Source organism: Platalea leucorodia (assembly GCF_965183815.1).
Source record: "Platalea leucorodia genome assembly, chromosome: 12".
Lineage (NCBI taxonomy): Eukaryota > Metazoa > Chordata > Aves > Pelecaniformes > Threskiornithidae > Platalea > Platalea leucorodia.
In genome coordinates, this window is record NC_138834.1 from 8,886,823 (window position 1) to 8,903,401 (window position 16,579).

The following is a 16,579-nucleotide window of genomic DNA, read 5'->3' on the forward strand; positions in this document are numbered from 1 at the left end:
AAAAGCAAGATGAAGCTGGCTCGTGGACCTGTGGTGCATGGTGATTCGACAGAAGAGTATTTGGAATAAGATAGCTGTAATCTAGCTATTTTCTAGCTGCCGCCCATAGCACTAGATCCTGTGGTCATTATTTACTGCAGTTCTGGTAAGGTTTTAAGCTCTAGAGTAATGCCCCCATTGAAATATTCTTTTGTGTTACTAGCAGCTGTACAGTGTTCTGCCAGAAAAGTCCACCAAAACCTACTGTCTGTGGAGTGACTTTGCTTAAAATCCTCTTTATCACATGGCTGCCAAGTGGCTGAGAATAAGAAATGGTTTAGAATAGCACTTCTGTCTCCTAAGCCAAGATCTCATGTGCTTCTCTGTCACCAGATCTTTTCAAGAGAGCTTTCCAGAAGTCCGCATCTGTCCGCAACATCCTCAAGCCCGTTGGGGGCAAGCGAGTGGACTCAGCGGAAGTGCAGAAGGTGTGCAGTATCTGTGTCCTGTACCAAACCACGCTCGCAACACTAACGCAGATCCGTCTGCAGATACTCACAGGTCAGGGCACATCTGTGCTTTTCGAATCACTTAAAATGTAGAGAAAAAATAGATTTTTCTTATTAAATTCTGTTGACTTGTTGGTAGTTTTATTACTGACAACAGTTTATTGACTGGCTGGGTGGAAGGCTTGTTCCATCCTGAATCATACATCTGATCAATAACATTCATCACTTCTTTATCAAGCATTAACTCTCCAGAATACAAATTGAAGCAAGTTTTCCTATAATGAAACCTTGCTTACTCCATATCAAACTTAAGACTGAGTCAGTGTTTTTGAGAAGCCTAGCAATATTAATCTTTATGCGGTGCAAACACTGAATGCTTTCATATGTCTTAAGGACAAATTACCTGTCTTAGGAATGGATGGAGGAGGTGATAAGCACTGTTTTGGTTTAGTGGCTAGAGCAGAGGAATGAGTCCAGAGCCTTGGATGCTTTGTTTGTGGCTATAGTGGTGCCCGCAGGTACAACCCCGTTCTTTGTGTTCTCATCTCTAAGATGCCTGTAACAGTGATTGGATCACAGGAATTCTCTTCTAAAGTTGCAAAATAATTAGTGGGAAAGGGCTTCAGATGTGCAAATGATAAATGCCTCGTTAAAAGCTTTTTTCTGCTTTCCCGGTGATTGTACATCTGTTAATGCAGACAGGCTTGGGAGCCAAATGTGATGCTTATGTTCCCTTCAAGTGAAGTGTTGCTTTGCAAAAGGATCTTTCAGCTCCAAGTCACGTTTGTCTCTTTGAGCCTGCATAAACGAGCAGGCAGAACAAGCTTTACTGACTGTGCTTTATATTTTTCCACTGCTAGGCCTCACTTACCTGGATGATCTGTTGCCCAAATTATGGGCTTTTATCTGTGAGCTGGGACCACAGGGCGGGTTAAAACTCTTCTTGGAGTGCTTGAATAATGATACGGAGGAATCCAAGAGGCTGCTGGCCATGTTGATGCTCTTCTGTGACTGCTCCCGCCACCTTATCACGTAGGTAGCAAGCAGAGGGTGCTCTCTAGATTTGTAATGTGAAGCTGTTGTGTTCCTTAAGTTTCAAGAGGAATAGTTAAGGTATTGCTGCCTTTGCATAAAGATAACTAGGCAGAGTAAAGCAGCAAGCTTTTCAGATAGTGTCCTGAAGGACTTCCAAGGGACTTTCCCCCTCAGCCGTGTGCTGCTTCAGGAATATACAGCCGGTTGAATTGGTAACAAAATATTACAGCACTGGCTGGGGAAGGGGAAGAAACATTTCTTCTTCTGCTTACGGGCAACAATTGTGTCAGTCCAAAGCAAACACTTCAGTGAGTCCAGATGAGCTTTGAGGAACAATGTTATAATACTGCTGCAAGAAAGCTCCCCAGCTTATGTGCTTCTCTTTACAACTCCTTTGCTGTCTCGTTCACAGACTTGCAAAACACAAAGGATGGGAGAGGGGGTGGAAAGTTGCCTTTGCTGGTCAGTAGAGACAGTTTTCTTAGCTTGAATGATGAAGAGTTTTCTTGGGGATGAGTGCATATGTCCTTTTAACTATGAAATACTGGCTTTGCTTCTGTCTCAGACCTTTCGTACTGTCTTCTGTTAAGATCAGATATCGATCAAAATCAATAAAGAAGGTTTAGTTGTTTATGACTTTAGATCCTCATGGGTGTCAGTTGTCATAGAAATAAGAGCTGCTGCTAAAGGATAATGTGCCTTTATGAAAATTTCAAAAGGGAATTAAATTTACCCTTGTGCATTTGCATTTGTTTTCTCCGATAGGATTCTTGATGACATAGAAGTCTATGAAGAGCAGATTTCATTCAAACTGGAAGAGCTTGTTACCATCTCGTCTTTTCTGAATTCCTTTGTATTTAAGATGATCTGGGATGGAATTGTAGGTAAGTGCTTTTAGTAGCTTGAGTTGACATTACTATTAGAACAACAAAAGGCATTAATTTTGGAATTTGGATGTTCTGCTAATCATTACTTTGCACAAAAAATCATACTACATTGTGTGGCATGAGAGTGTGTCCAGATGCCACCATTGTGCTTGGCACCAAATACAGTGCACTTTTCTGTTTCCATTAAGAATTAGTGTAACAGACGTGATGGGGATGTTGGTTTTTGTCAGAGACAAAGTTTAACATGACTGGGCCCTGTATTGGACAAGAATGTAATACAGCGCTGTGACAAAGCAGAGCAGGCTTGCTAGGGTCTCCATAGATGTCTAGCGTTGATCTATATGCTGGTATAATTTGGGTACAGCTCAATTCTGGCACTTAGCTGAGATAGTCCATTTCTGCTGTGATGGCTCAGTTGGAGCTGGCTGAGATGGCTGGCTGTCTTCTGGGAGGCTCAAAATCCCTCCCTTCCCTCTGAAGGCAGTGGAGGTTAGGAGAAATACACCTGTCCTATTAGCATGGGGCAGATGATCAACACGTTGCTCTTGGACACTCCTGTTACCTAGGGTGCCTGGACATTGCTGCTTTGTTCCTTTTGTTCAGAGAACGCCAGAGGGGAGACCCTGGAGCTGTTTCATTCTGTCCATGGCTGGCTCATGGTCTTGTATGAAAGGGACTGCCGCCGGCGTTTTGCTCCTGAGGATCACTGGTTACGGAAGTAAGTGTTCAGCTCAAGGCAAGGACCGTGTGCAGCTGTGTGCTTCTCCCAGTGCACCAGCTCCCCTGTGGGTGGCTGGTTTGGGATCCCTTACTTTAAATTGAGTGCCTCTCATTCTACCTGTGAGATCAAGGTCAGAACTGCTCCCCATGTTTGCATTTAAGGACGCCCCTCCTATTGTGCGTCTCTTCTGTGGTGTAAGGATTAGCTGCTGCTCGTGGAGGGTGATGCTTTGAAAACTGACTCAGCGCCTAACAGCTTGAGTGTCTCTGGCCTGCTTAGATGTGTACACCTGAGCAATTAAGTCATCTTTGAAATCATTACAGGTTTCCTCTCTCTCCTACCCCCAGCTATTTACCACACCTGGGCATTTCTCAGGGATCTCTGAATCTGTACCTTTCTTTGTAAGGGACCTCAAACCCAGCGTGCTCTTCCAGGAGCTGGACAAGGACAAGAAACGAGCCCAGCTGCTCCTGCAGTACATCCCGCATGTCATTCCTCACAAGAATGTGAGTGGGACAGGGGCAGAGGATGGAGGCTGAAAAGTCAGTGATCTGGGTGGCCTGGGATGGAAGGGACATGTGTCTTGAGCATTTTGTGACATGAAGCTTGTGATTGAAATGCCAGTTAAACAAAAGTCTTCTCCTCCCTCCCGACTCTCCCCAGTACGTTTCCTCTAAACTGTCTTGATTTCTCTCTTTGAGAGGGAGCTTATTGGTGTGGGCAGCAGTCATGACGTGGCTTTGGAGAAAGTCTTTATGCAGAAAGCAAAGTGTCTTTTTGCAGGTAGCAAATCTGCAGAGATGACAGATTTTTATGTGGTGATAGGAAAGGTGCTTTTGTTTTCAATATTGTCAGTACCCTGTCCCTGCCAAAGCAGTTTCAAGGATTTCTCTGCCCCACTGGGGAACAAGGAGGCAGATCTCACTGTTCCTAGTAAGTAGGTGACAGTGGTGTCATTGGGCGTAGCTGGGAACAGGACAACCAAGAGCTAGTTCTGAGTGTGCGTCAGGAGCATCTGAAAGCGCTGCTGCACTGGAGGATAAGGATCCTTGTGGATGAAGACTTCCATTTGTTTTCTTTTTAAGAGGGTGCTGCTTTTCCGAAATATGGTTACAAAGGAGAAGGAGAAGCTTGGACTGGTCGAAACCAGCTCCGCATCACCTCATGTCACACACATCACTATCCGCCGCTCACGTATGCTGGAGGTGAGTGACTTCACTTGCAGAAGCCAACCAACAAGCCAGTAACTTGACCTGACAAGAATGGGGCGTGAACATGTTTTTATCTTCTCTGTGGATGCTGAGGGACCCGGTACCAGTTCTGTCTGCTTTTGTATGAAGTGATGTTACAGGAAAATGCTGGACCTTAGTTCAGTTCAGACTGCTACAAACCTGGAGTTTTGACTAGGAAAAATGCTGGTCTTTTTAGAAACAAAATGCAGTGACAAATGCAGATTTCTGTGGTGTATGTCTCCTGTCTCTGCTGCATGTCTGCCTGGGTGTTTTGCATGTCTCCCTGTATGATTGTCCTCTGGCTCTTCTGGTCTGTGTAGGATGGCTATGAACAGCTACGGCAGCTTTCCCAGAATGCCATGAAGGGAGTGATCAGAGTGAAGTTTGTGAATGATCTGGGTGTCGATGAGGCTGGTATTGATCAAGATGGTGTCTTCAAAGAGTTTCTGGAAGAGATAATAAAGAAGGTGTTTGACCCCGCACTCAACTTGTTCAAGGTATGATACAGGGCTGCAGAAGCTGCCCATCATGACCCATTGCGGAGAGAAACAGACTGGCTCACGGTACTGTTATCTCTGTGTGCAGACAACCAGTGGTGATGAGAGGCTGTATCCATCCCCAACATCCTACATCCATGAGAACTACCTACAGCTCTTTGAGTTTGTGGGGAAGATGCTTGGGAAGGCTGTATATGAGGTGAGCCAAAAGTACCATGTTAGGATATTGTCACTGTTGGTATAGCACTGTTCAGAAGCAGTTCTGTGATGGTGCCCCTTGCCTTTGAGAGCATCTGTCATGTGCTTGGGGAGGTGTTATTGAAGAGGTGAGATTGGAAAAAATGACTTGGATAAAGATACTGATGGTGGAGCAGTCTGGCACTTCTTCAGGCATGTATTGAAGTAATTTTGGAGTTAAAACCTGGGACACACCTTGATTATTCTTCTTGGTGCTGGGGACACTAGCTGGAATAGTCTGTTATTTTGGTGTTACACCTTACGAGCATTCATTTGTTGGTACCTTACATAAAAGGACATGTGGCTAAAAGGAGGATGGGATGACAGAATGACCCTCTCCATGTAAGGTACTTCTTTTAAAGGAAATGTGGAGTTCTCCTGTTGCCTTTTTGCACCTGCTCCATTAATTAATGGATTTTAAGAGGATGTGGTTTTCTTAGCTGATTTCAATGTCTTGCATCTTTGCACTTGTTCCACAACACATGATCTGCCTGCAGGCCTCGTAGGTAACCAGGAACGTTGCACGTAACAAGCATGCGGCGGGACCTTACCTATGCATTCTTGTTGTCTGCAGGGAATAGTTGTGGATGTGCCGTTTGCTTCCTTCTTTTTGAGTCAGCTGCTTGGGCACCACCACAGTGTCTTCTACAGCTCTGTAGATGAACTTCCCTCCTTGGACTCTGAGTTCTATAAAAATCTCACTTCAATTAAGGTTTGAGCATTACTTTTCCTGTTGTTCAACTCCCTTATTGTGTTGTTCAACTCCTGCTGCTAGAAATACTAGAATTGCAAATGCCTTTGAGGTACCGACCATCTTTAAAAACACCCTGGAAGTAACTGGTGATTCTGAGGCAGGTTGGCAGGTAGCAGCCCTGTGTTTTTACTGGGGCAAGCAGGGATGAGAAAGGAGTCTGAAGGCGTAAACCTGGAACTGGCAATCAGGAAATCCCAAGTTTCAGCCTCAGCTCTTGTGCAGTCTTCCCATAACCTGAAGTGACTCGTGTATTTGTTATGCTTTGGTGCCTCGCGCCTGCTGAGGATCACTTAGTGGAAGAGTAATACAAAAATGCAGAGCTGCTGTTCCTGCTGCTAAACACTGACCTTCTTTCCCTTTCTCTGTTGTTCCTCTAGCGTTACGATGGTGATATCAGTGACTTGGGCTTAACGCTGTCCTATGATGAAGATGTGATGGGTCAGGTAGGCTTTTATTCAATGATTATGTTGGACCTTATCTCTGCTTTCTTCCAAACACCCTCGTCATGCTAGGTGGTGACGAGCAGAGTTCTGGGCACTGATAGTCAGAGTCTGTGGCCCTGGCTTAGGCAATCCTTGTTTCTCCCGGTTAGATCCTAGCCGCTTCACGCAGGAGCATCTCCCTCACTTGTCTGGCTGATGCTACCGGGAAGAGCCTTTGAAGCACTAAGAGGGATCCTGGGGATCGCTGCCCACTGCTGTGGGAAAGCCTGTGGTGCCAGAAGTGGCAGATTGTGAATATAAACAGTTGGCAGCAGAACTAGTTTTTATTAGTCCGAGTTTTTATTAGTGTCCTTAGAGCAGAGAAATAAACCTGCAGTCTCGCTTGCCAGCAGAAGACAGCTATTATTCTCTGCTGAGCTTTCTGAGGACTGGTCTTGAGCATCTAAAAGTCAGGCAGTCTGCCCAAGCTCATGCTACACAGAGTGCGTTTTACTCTGGTCCTCGTGTTTCTGGATATGTCAGGTGGATGCTCTGTGTGGCCCATCTGAACAAGAATCCTGAGGGGACTGACTAGTAAATGACCTTGTGTTTGATTGTGGTTAGGGCTTAGCTCTGCTCTCCTTTTACAAAAAAATGCCTGTGCTGAAAGGCCGGCTCAGCTTCAGGGGTTCTCTGAACTCAGCCATAGGATTCTGCGGCTTTGTTCAATATTTAGCTGTGGGCAGAGAACAGCTTTATCCACAAAAAGGTTGCCTTCTGACCCTTAATTTTTCTAGTGCCAGGTTTTTTTCTTTTCTAGTTGAAAAACATTGTTTTTTCCTTTCCCTGCATAACTGGTTTTCCCCTCTTTTAAAAAGAAGAATCTGTGTGAGTACGGAGGAATTCCTTTTCTTTAAATGTAGCCATTTCTGTCAGAGAAACTTGAAGTGTGTCAGGAGGTCTCTTGCCCTTGAGAAGAAAAGGCTGTTTGTCAGTCCCTTATGAAGGCTTGAAGGTTCTTGGTCGCACTTGTGCGTTGGGTTCTGTGATGCTGTGTGTACGTAGCTGGAAAATACGGATAGATAAGATAAAAATGTCTTTGCTGTCTGTGTATGCTGCAGTTGCTGCAAATTCTGTGGGGAGACCCCAGCTAGCGCTAAGCCTGAGCACTGTTAGCAGTGTAGATCCAGTGGCACAGAGCTCAGAGACCACTAAGTCATGGAGTGTTTATCCGGAGCAGCTTGTCCTTGAGAGCTTTGCGTGCTGCAGTTTCTTATTCCTAAGCTGGCTAATTTGGACCTAGCTAGCATACATCTGATAGCAGCAATAGCAGTGCAAATGCACCTGCAAAGCTGCGAGAGTGAATGGGAAGACAGCTAAGTACTGATAAGCCCTGCTCTGCACAGGTGAGCGGTTGTGCCCACTGCACAGTGGGCTGAACGCCTTGCTGCTGCCTCAGGATTACTGAGGTTTCAGCTTTGAGGTTTTTTCCATCTTAAAACTAAAGGTAGGAAACAGCATATGAGAGCCCAGCAGTAAGACACGGAAGGCTGCAGCACTCAAAACTTCAAAATAAACCAGGGGACTCCTGTTTGCCTTCTGCTTTGGCCATGCTGAAGCAGCCAGGTGGGGTAACCCTGTGATTCCTGAAGGAACTTGTGTGTCCCTGCTAGGTACGGTCTGTGTTGGGCACAGGGGAGCTGAGCTCATTCCCTGTGCTGGGCTCCCTTCTGACCTTGGAATTCACCTGGAACTGAAGCACAGAGGCCACTGTAATGTGCGAATAACGACTTTCTGCCTCTTAGCGTTGGTGCAAAGATGAGTCATGAGTCCCTTGCTGTAGCAAGCACCCAGAGGGTCCCTGCCGCTGTCTCTGAGCAGTGCTGTCCGCTGAGCACCAGGCCCTGGCCTGCCAGGGCAGGGAGGAGATACTTCCCAGCTGTCTCACTTTCTGAGCGCTCTCCGCTTCATGCCTTGAGTGCCCAGCTTGAGGGACGGTGAACTCCAGGGAGCTCTGTCACTCAGGTGGCCCCAGATGAGACCTGTGGAGCAGACAGTTTTGGATTGTGCTGTTAGACTGAGCTATGCGAAGGCTCTGAGCTTGTTCAGCCGCTGGGTTCTGGGATTGTGACAGTCCCCCAGGGCTCTTTGAATTGATTTGTGTGCGGTTCAGCAGTGATGGATCACACTAGAGAGGAGGCTTCCTCAAAGAAGGGCTGGCTCCGCTGGTGGGAGAGTCGGAGTTCCCTACTGTTCAATTACTATGTTAATAGTTAAGTGAAACTGGTTTAGGGCAGAAGCAGGATTATTACTTAAATTTTAAATCCTACTGTTTTATTGTAAAAATAAATGTTTTATGGGGAGGTAACGGCTTAGCATGGCATTTCTTTCCATTGTGGTTCCAGGCAGTAATTAGCAATACAATCATTTCTTCCCTCAGCTTGTTTGCCATGAACTTGTTCCTGGAGGGAAGACCATTCCTGTTACCAATGAAAATAAGTAAGTACAGCAATTAGATTTTTAAGGTCACCACTGCAAAATACTTTATTCTAGTTCCTTGGGCTTGCATCTGGAATGAATTGAGATAGATTGGAGTAGAAGGAGCACATAAATATCTTAATAGAATTTACTGGTTACAGTTCATCAGCAGAAATTGTATTAAATTCGATTTGCAAAATAAAAATTGACAATTTACTTCTTGAAACAGCGCTTCTGAGGTCAAAGGCACACAGTCTGTGAGATTCTGCAGGATTTAATGATGGTGATAGATACAGACAGATGGATTCAAAGCAATTCAGGCACACAGTCCTGAACATAGAGGGCACAGATGCTCAAAGACACCTTGGAGCAGACAGATCTTCTCAGAATGATAACATGTGGCAGTTGTATAAAGCACTGTTCTTCAGAAGAGACAGTGGTGAATTCAAATGTAGTCGACAGTCATACTTTAGACACAGGAAATCAGAGGAGACACTGAGCCCTGTAGCTATTTTCACAGATAACCGGCTTTTAGATAGTTATCGTAAATGTCAACTCTGGAGCCTGAAAACCAAACCCACCTTTTTGTTCCCTACATTTTTTTTTCTTCTCTGTACCCTTCAGTGATCATAAAAGCAGGATAAAATATCTATTAAGCAGATGTGTGTTTGAACTGGGAATCTGGGGGTTGTTCTCTTTAATGGCAAGTGAAAGCTGGATCCTACCTGAGGATTTGTCTTTGTTAGCATGCTTTTGCAATCTGATGTTTCCAATCTTTTCCCTTCTTGAGCTCTGACCAGGGAGTTTGCATTTGAAAGGATCTTTCTCTGGCTTGTCAGAAGTCAGCTCAGGGAGAAAGTTGAAAGTCCTGTATGTTACTCTACTCACTTACAGCAGAAACTTTGAAGCTTTTGTGCAGATGTGCACACAAATTGGTAGTTGGGAGGGAGCAGGAGAAGCATTGTAAGTGGAAACAACCTAGAAACAGTTCTGTCTGTTAATGGTGGAGTGAGGTTACCCAGCTGAAAACCCAGTCAATGTGATTGTGGTGGTGTCTGCCTGGGAGCTGATGAAGAAGAATCAGCAAGCTCGGTTGTTTTGACTGTTGGTGAGAAGAGGAAGCCTGATGGTGCCTCCCTCTAATAAACAGTGCACCTCTTCCATACTCCTGGGATGAAGGTGGAAATCTCCTAAGTGTTTCTGCAAGTGTTGATTTTCCAGCCGTGGGTTTCGGTGCAGGCGGCATCAGGGCCCAGGCAGTTGTTTTTCAAACCTAGAGGAGTGCCTGTGACTGGGGATCTGATCCTTTAAAGAGGAGCTGGACACATGCTTCCCTCTGTAAGCTGCTGTCTGGCCAAGGTTGATCAAGTGATTTATTAGAGTCAGCTAGTCCCTGGGTTGGGAAGAAGCTCTAAGAAATGAGCAGACAGTCCCAGAGGCAGAGGGTGGAGGGCAAAGTCTGGGCAGAAGAACAGCTCTTTCTGCTTAAATAAAGAGCAGGGCCCTGGAGGGGAAAGTGTAATGCATCTCCAGGCAGTGCTAGTCCCTTTTGGGCTGGAGAGGCAGGTCAGCAGCCTTGTTACGGCACCAGCAAGGTGGTTGTCCGTTGTTGCTCCAGCTCCCTCACTGTCACCTTCCCTGTCACACACAGGATCAGCTACATCCATCTCATGGCGCACTTTCGGATGCACACGCAAATCAAGAGTCAGACAGCAGCACTCATCAGTGGATTCAGGTCGATCATTAAGCCTGAATGGATTCGTATGTTTTCTGCACCAGAGTTGCAGCGGCTGATCTCCGGTGACAATGCTGAGATTGACCTTGAGGACTTAAAGTAAGTGAGCAACTTGGTCTGCTGGTCTTCTCACTCAGCAAACCAAGCCATTTTATTATATAGCTGTTTGGAGGTTTGCAGGGGACTGACTCTTTCACAACTTTCTGCTTCTCCTAATTGAAATTTGAGGAGCAGACAGAAATGAATGGAGCTGGAGAACATGTTCCCTAAAGCTAATTTGGACAAAGTACTAATGAATGGGAAGGGTCCTTTCTTCCACTGGCTCCTGAGCAGAATTTTTCTCTGCCCTTCCCTTTTCTCTGATCAAGTGCCCAATAAGTGTTGGTGGGGGCTCAGTATTGGCAGAGCGAACCCTGACTCGTGGCAGGTATTGATCCTTCCAGCGCTTGTCAGCTGGCAGCTGTGACCCTCCTGCTGCAGTGCGACACAAGCCTATTGCAACCTTTCTCTCCCCAGAAGACACACAGTGTACTATGGGGGCTTCCATGGCAGCCACCGGGTCATTATCTGGCTGTGGGACATCCTAGCCAATGACTTCAGCCCTGAGGAGAGAGCCATGTTTCTCAAGGTAAATGCAGTCATTTCAGCCCAACCTGCCATTTGGGGTGGTTGAGCCAGCGCTGTTCTCCTGTTAGCTGGGTGCTTTCTGCACTAATAAGAGTGTCAGAATGCTTGACGCCTTAAAATCAACATCCTGCTCCCCTGCAGAGGGGCAGCTGTGGAAGCAGAGTTCCTATAAACGCTCTTGTGTCACCATGAATAGTCCTGTTTTCAAAGGCTAGCAGAGCTGTGCACTAAAGCTCGGCAGTATTATACTGGGGGGTGCTCAGATGCCAGTCCAAGCAGCTGTCTGCTGTGACTGCGTTAGCCGCGTGTCTGTTATAGCCAGGCTGCTCTCGCTGCTGCTGTCTTTCACTGTCCATCACTCTTTCAGTTTGTTACCAGCTGCTCCAGGCCTCCACTTCTGGGCTTTGCCTACCTCAAGCCTCCTTTTTCCATCCGCTGCGTGGAAGTCTCTGATGATCAGGTAGGCACCCTGCTTGCTCGTGTCTCATGGCAGCCTCCTTCCCTGCCCAGCTTCCTCATCTCTGTCTGACCAGGAAACTCGTAAGGTGTAAAAATATATGCTCTATAGGGCAAGGTGAAAACAACCTTATAGGATGCATATGGCCGCCCCTACCTGCTCCCACACACAGCCACACTTGGGCTCTTTTTGCCTCTCTCCAGGGTTGTGTTTTTCTCCTTGGGACCTCCCTGTGCCCCGTGCCTCTGATCCTGCTCCCCTGTGCACCCTGCGAAGGGCCCCTGCGTGTGTAACGGCAGCTGCAGTTACAAGAGAAGCTCCTTTCTAGCTGTTGTGGGGGACGGGGCTTTGAGGTTTGACTCTCCCAGTTCGCAGGGTTTTGTGTTAGCGCCTCCGCCCTGTGTATAGGCACCCTGCTTGGAAGGAGCACAGCAGAGAAGTGCAAGGGTGATGCATTTCTGCCCTGTTCCAGGACACCGGTGACACACTGGGCAGCGTGCTACGGGGCTTCTTCACAATCCGCAAGAAAGAGCCAGGTGGGCGTCTCCCAACCTCCTCTACATGTTTCAACCTCCTCAAGCTTCCCAACTACAGCAAGAAGAGCATCCTGCGGGAGAAGCTGCGCTACGCGATCAGCATGAACACTGGCTTCGAGTTGTCCTAGTTGCCGTGGCCCTGGACTCTGCAATGGGGGCTCTCAGAGCTGCTGACTGCTGCTGGAGGTGGAGGCCTTCACGCACAGAGGGTGGATCAGCTCTGCGGGAGCTGACTGTTCACTCGAGGGCTGGAGAGATGCAGCTGATAATAGAGGTTTACAGGAAAGAGCTTCTGGGCTAGACAGGGCTGGCTCTTCTTGGGCACTTCTCCAGGATGAAGGAGGTGATGGGCCTGACCCAATACACTTCACTTGACACCCACGTAAATCGTCTTTAAAAGCAAACCCCGGGGGAGCATAAAAGGAACATTAAAAGTGCCAGTCAGATTAGTGACCGTAATACCCCCCAGCAGGCTGTGCAGTCTGGGCAGCTGCTGCTGTGGGAGTGTTTCTTCTTCCTTTCCCAGGAGACGGTCCAGTTTCTTACTGGGTGGAAGTCAGTCTGTGGGAAGCTGCACAAAGGCAGAAGCCTGACAGAGCCCACAAAGAGACGAGCACGAGGCTGCAGCGTTGGATGTGCCACAAATGGGCACTCTTTACTCAGGACAGGTACTGCGCGGGGGCTTCCTGATGCCCTTGCTCTGTGCAAGGCCCTTGCGTTTGTCTCGGAGAATGAACCACTGGCCCAGACTTGAGAAGCAGCAGGTTAAACGCAAGCAGATGGACCCTGCCATTCTCAGGAAGGCTTCAGAGTGCTGTAGGTTAAGAACGCAAGCAGCAGGCGTGGGGGTCAGCGTGCTGAGCCAGCTGTGCCTCTGCCAAGCTCTTGCCAGAGCCTGTGCTTTGGACGAAAGTGGTTGTTGTCTGAATTTGCTCAGGAGCAGAAAAGGTTTAAATTTATTTAGTTTCCAGAGGACAGGAGCTGGCGCACAGCTCGGGCAGCCCTCGTTCCCCAGCACAGTGCTCAAGTGGGGCAGGTGCCCCCTGCGCTCTCTGGAAGGGGAATGTGTCAAGCTGCCGAGAGCCCTCTGGAAACCTCCACTGGCAAAATTCCTCTTACTTGGATAGAAGTTTCACTTTGTGGGCTCTTTTGTTACGGAGATGTGCTGTTTCAAACCAGGACTTGGCCTCTGCGTAACAGCCACATTTGCTTTGTTGCCAAACTATTTATTTTGGTTGCTTTGTCTTTCTGGCCTTATTTTTAACAGTTGATGTTTGCCTGTAGCAGGCAGCTTTTTCAGGTTGTTCTGAAAGGGAGGGTGTGAGTGGGGGGTGTGCACGTGTGTGTGTTGGGAAGGAATGGACCCTTCCTGCTATTTCTAATGAAGTCCAGAGCCTGACTTGTAAAGCGTTTCTGCAGCTTCCCGGCCTTGGTCCCCCGTGGTGCTGCAAGTCCTGCCTTGGCCTGGGCCAGCTGAGAGGAGAGGCTTCCGTCTCCTGGGCTGCTCTGTCCTTTCTGGGTTTCTGGCACAAAGGAAAGCCACGTACGTTCTCCTGTTTGGGACAGGATTAAAAATCAGTCACCTTCTCCCCTTCCCCTGTTGCTGCTCACTAATAAAACAAGCTCCCACAGAGGCTGCTAGTATCTCCCCTACCCTTTCTTACCCCTCCTTACCTTCCTGTGGCACTGGCGACCCTCACCCTGCGCTCTGGCCCCTCTGAACTGGATGGGCAGATCGGCTGGGAGCCTTGCTGCACAGGTCAGCTCGCAGCAGTCGCTCCGGTGCGAGGCGGCCGTACCCTACCTCATCCTCTGGCTTGCCTTGCTCCATCTCGCGGGGATTCGCATCCCCAGGCGTGCTCAGCGTAGCACAGGTCCTGCACGGAGAAGGCTCGCTGGGCTCTTTGGAAGACCCTTTTAACCACTATAGGTTGTACATTTCAAACAGACCAGAAAATACTTGGCGCCATTCAACCAAGAGTGTAGAGATGGCCTTTGCTTCATCTTTCTCTTCTGTCTTGCTTCAGCAGATTTTCAGAGAAGTAACCCTTTTTTTAGAACCAATGCCTGGAAATGCATCTGGAAAGCAACGTCGGCATCCTTTTTCTATGTCAACTCAGTAATATTAAACAGGAGTGATTGGAAGTGTTAGTGAGGACAGGAATGTCTGCATTCAGAGGATTCAAGATACTGGACTAAGTGAGTCCAGAGAAATTAAACATGATACTAAATTTCCTTTTTTTTTTTTATTTTTTTTTTTTTTTTTACATAGAGCATTTCAGCATTAACAAGTTGTTGACAGTGTAGTTGAGAGGTTTAGGCACTGACTTGCACCTATTGTAGTTTAAAATATCACACACAGTCTCTTTTTTCTTCTAGAGAAATGCAGTGTCTAAATAGAGCACAGCGATTGTTCAATGAAGTGAGTTGTTGAACACAGTGAAATAAAATCTTTGCTCCCCTTTTTTCCTTCATTCCTCAGGAGTACAATTCCTAGAAAAGATCTTAATGCAGACTTAGCTAGGTCCCTCCAAACCTGGAAATATTGCACTACAGGACACTACATCCAATTTTGTAGCTAGCATATAAAACGTGATTGTCTAGTAAACGCCCTGGTGGCTGTGTGCGCAACAATAATATTTCTCTTGAGTAGCCGATTTCTGTATGACTGGGAGGCTTTAATACATTTTTACCGAGCAGAAGGCTGCGAATGTGTGTCGGTCCCTGCCTGCGCTGCTGTATTCTGCGCGGGTGTTCTTTGTAGGGCAGGGATGGTTTTGCCATGGGAGATTAATGACTATTTTTTCTATAGAAGACTCGCTGCTGTGGAGACCTTGGTTACATCCCTTGTGTCGGAAATGCAGGGAAGAGAAAAATAAACCTGGTATGAATAAGACGATCTCATGTCTCCTCTTCGTTTCCCTGGGTGTAGCACTCCTGCTTAGAGCGCACAGCAGAGGGGAGAGCAGAGCTTTGGGGTACTGGTGCCTCTGCCAGGAGGCTGCGAGGCAGGGGAAATCCCTTTTATCAGGCTGGTTCCTGGTGCGTGTGCTCAGGTGTCCTGGAGAAACGGACTCCGTGGGGCGCTACTGATAGTGATACGAGTGCCTCTGAGCCCAAAGGGACCTGGCAGGGTGGTTTGAAGCAGGATTTGTTCTTGTGTCTTGGAATACGCTTGGAGAAGTGTTGCTTGGTCCAGCAGGGTGCTGGGACTTCAGTCATTGGTACCTTCATGAGGGCACAGGTGCTCCTTGGATGTAGGGAGTGTTGAGCCTGGCCCAGGGCAGGGGCTGGGGTTAGCAGTGCTCTGTGCACGACGCTGGTCAGCTGGGAACGGTGGCTGGGGCCACTGGTGGAAAGGAAACCGGACTGGAAAGCCAAGCAAGATCGCCCAGCGCGGGAGAGCAGGGCAGCGTGTCCCTCTGCGCCCAGTGCAGATGCCCTATCGAGCGAGTGCTCTTTTCCGGGAGCTCTGCCATGGGCAGAAGCTGGAGGTTGGTGGCAAAGCTGCAAGAGCCAGGGCTGGGTTTGGACAGCCAGCGGGGCCAACTCTGGATCTGGGCACCAAGGAATCTGACACCTCTTGGTTTGGGGAGGGAGAAGAGGCACAGGGAGATGTGGGTTTGTGGGGCAAGGCTGCGCTTTGTATTTCAGAAGCTGCCCTAAGGACCAGGTACTGGAGCCAACATGGGGTTTGTTGTTAATAATAATATTATAATAATACAGGCATCGTGTTTCTCCCCTCACCTGGCTCTGGGAGCATCCTTGTAGGAATGGGAGCTGTACCTGCTGCTGCTGCTCCAGCTTCTCCCCCCCAGCCCCTGAGTTCAGGTTTGGTGCGTGGCAGCGTAGCCCTTCGCTCGCCAGCTCCCCCAGCTTCAGAGCCGCGCTGCAGCCCTCCCTGCCCGATCTCACCGCGCCGGTCGTGCCTGGGAGCCCGGCGCTCGGGGCCAGCCCCGTGGGCGCTCGGGCTTCGCTGGGGAGAGGGAGCTCGGTGGGAGCGAGGGAGAGGGCTCCCAGTCAGTGTGCAAGCGCCATTGTTTTGACACGGAGGCATATGGCACCGTCAGAAACAGCAAAAAGAAACCCCACAGCAGATGCTGTCAAGGCAGAAAGCTGGCAGCAAACAGCCAGGCCTGCAAAATGCCTGCTTTGCCGTTGCTGCGTGGCGGGCCAGCGCGGCGCGGTCTTGCCGGGGCTGGCTCTGCGCACACCGCTGTGCCTCGGGGCTGACCGAAGGTGAAGTCTGACCGCGGCCGAGGCACTTGGAGCACGGACGTGCTCGGTGCTGCCGGGGGCGGAGGGATCGCTGGAGGCTGGGGCTCCCTCATCGGCGGTGCTGGGGTGTCCCAACCGCGGGGGCTGCCGTGCGGGCAGGCCCTGGCCAGGGGCACGCCACCGCTGCTGCAGTGCGCACACAGGCGTGTTTTGGGAGAAGACAGCTCTGCTCGCTGCTCCTCTTCTGCTCCTACA

The 16,579-nt window shown here is 48.6% G+C and overlaps 1 protein-coding gene across 16 annotated transcripts in view; it reads left to right on the forward strand.

The window, feature by feature from the left end:
* UBE3B (ubiquitin protein ligase E3B) overlaps positions 1–16,579 on the forward strand; it is a 29,683-nt gene that overhangs the window by 8,848 nt on the left and 4,256 nt on the right. For 7 of the 16 annotated variants that reach the window (XR_014229587.1, XR_014229589.1, XR_014229590.1 and 4 more), the window contains 15 exons: positions 373–540; positions 1,349–1,520; positions 2,289–2,407; positions 3,014–3,128; positions 3,538–3,637; positions 4,217–4,336; positions 4,684–4,860; positions 4,949–5,059; positions 5,672–5,809; positions 6,229–6,294; positions 8,714–8,772; positions 10,403–10,585; positions 11,003–11,114; positions 11,481–11,573; positions 12,043–14,990. Coding sequence is in view for 3 of the 16 variants with exons in the window: in XM_082325143.1 (XP_082181269.1) it covers positions 373–540; positions 1,349–1,520; positions 2,289–2,407; positions 3,014–3,128; positions 3,538–3,637; positions 4,217–4,336; positions 4,684–4,860; positions 4,949–5,059; positions 5,672–5,809; positions 6,229–6,294; positions 8,714–8,772; positions 10,403–10,585; positions 11,003–11,114; positions 11,481–11,573; positions 12,043–12,234 (1,925 nt within the window). In the remaining 13 variants the exon portion in view is untranslated. The other 9 variants (XR_014229588.1, XR_014229595.1, XR_014229596.1 and 6 more) reach the window with 7 other exon arrangements.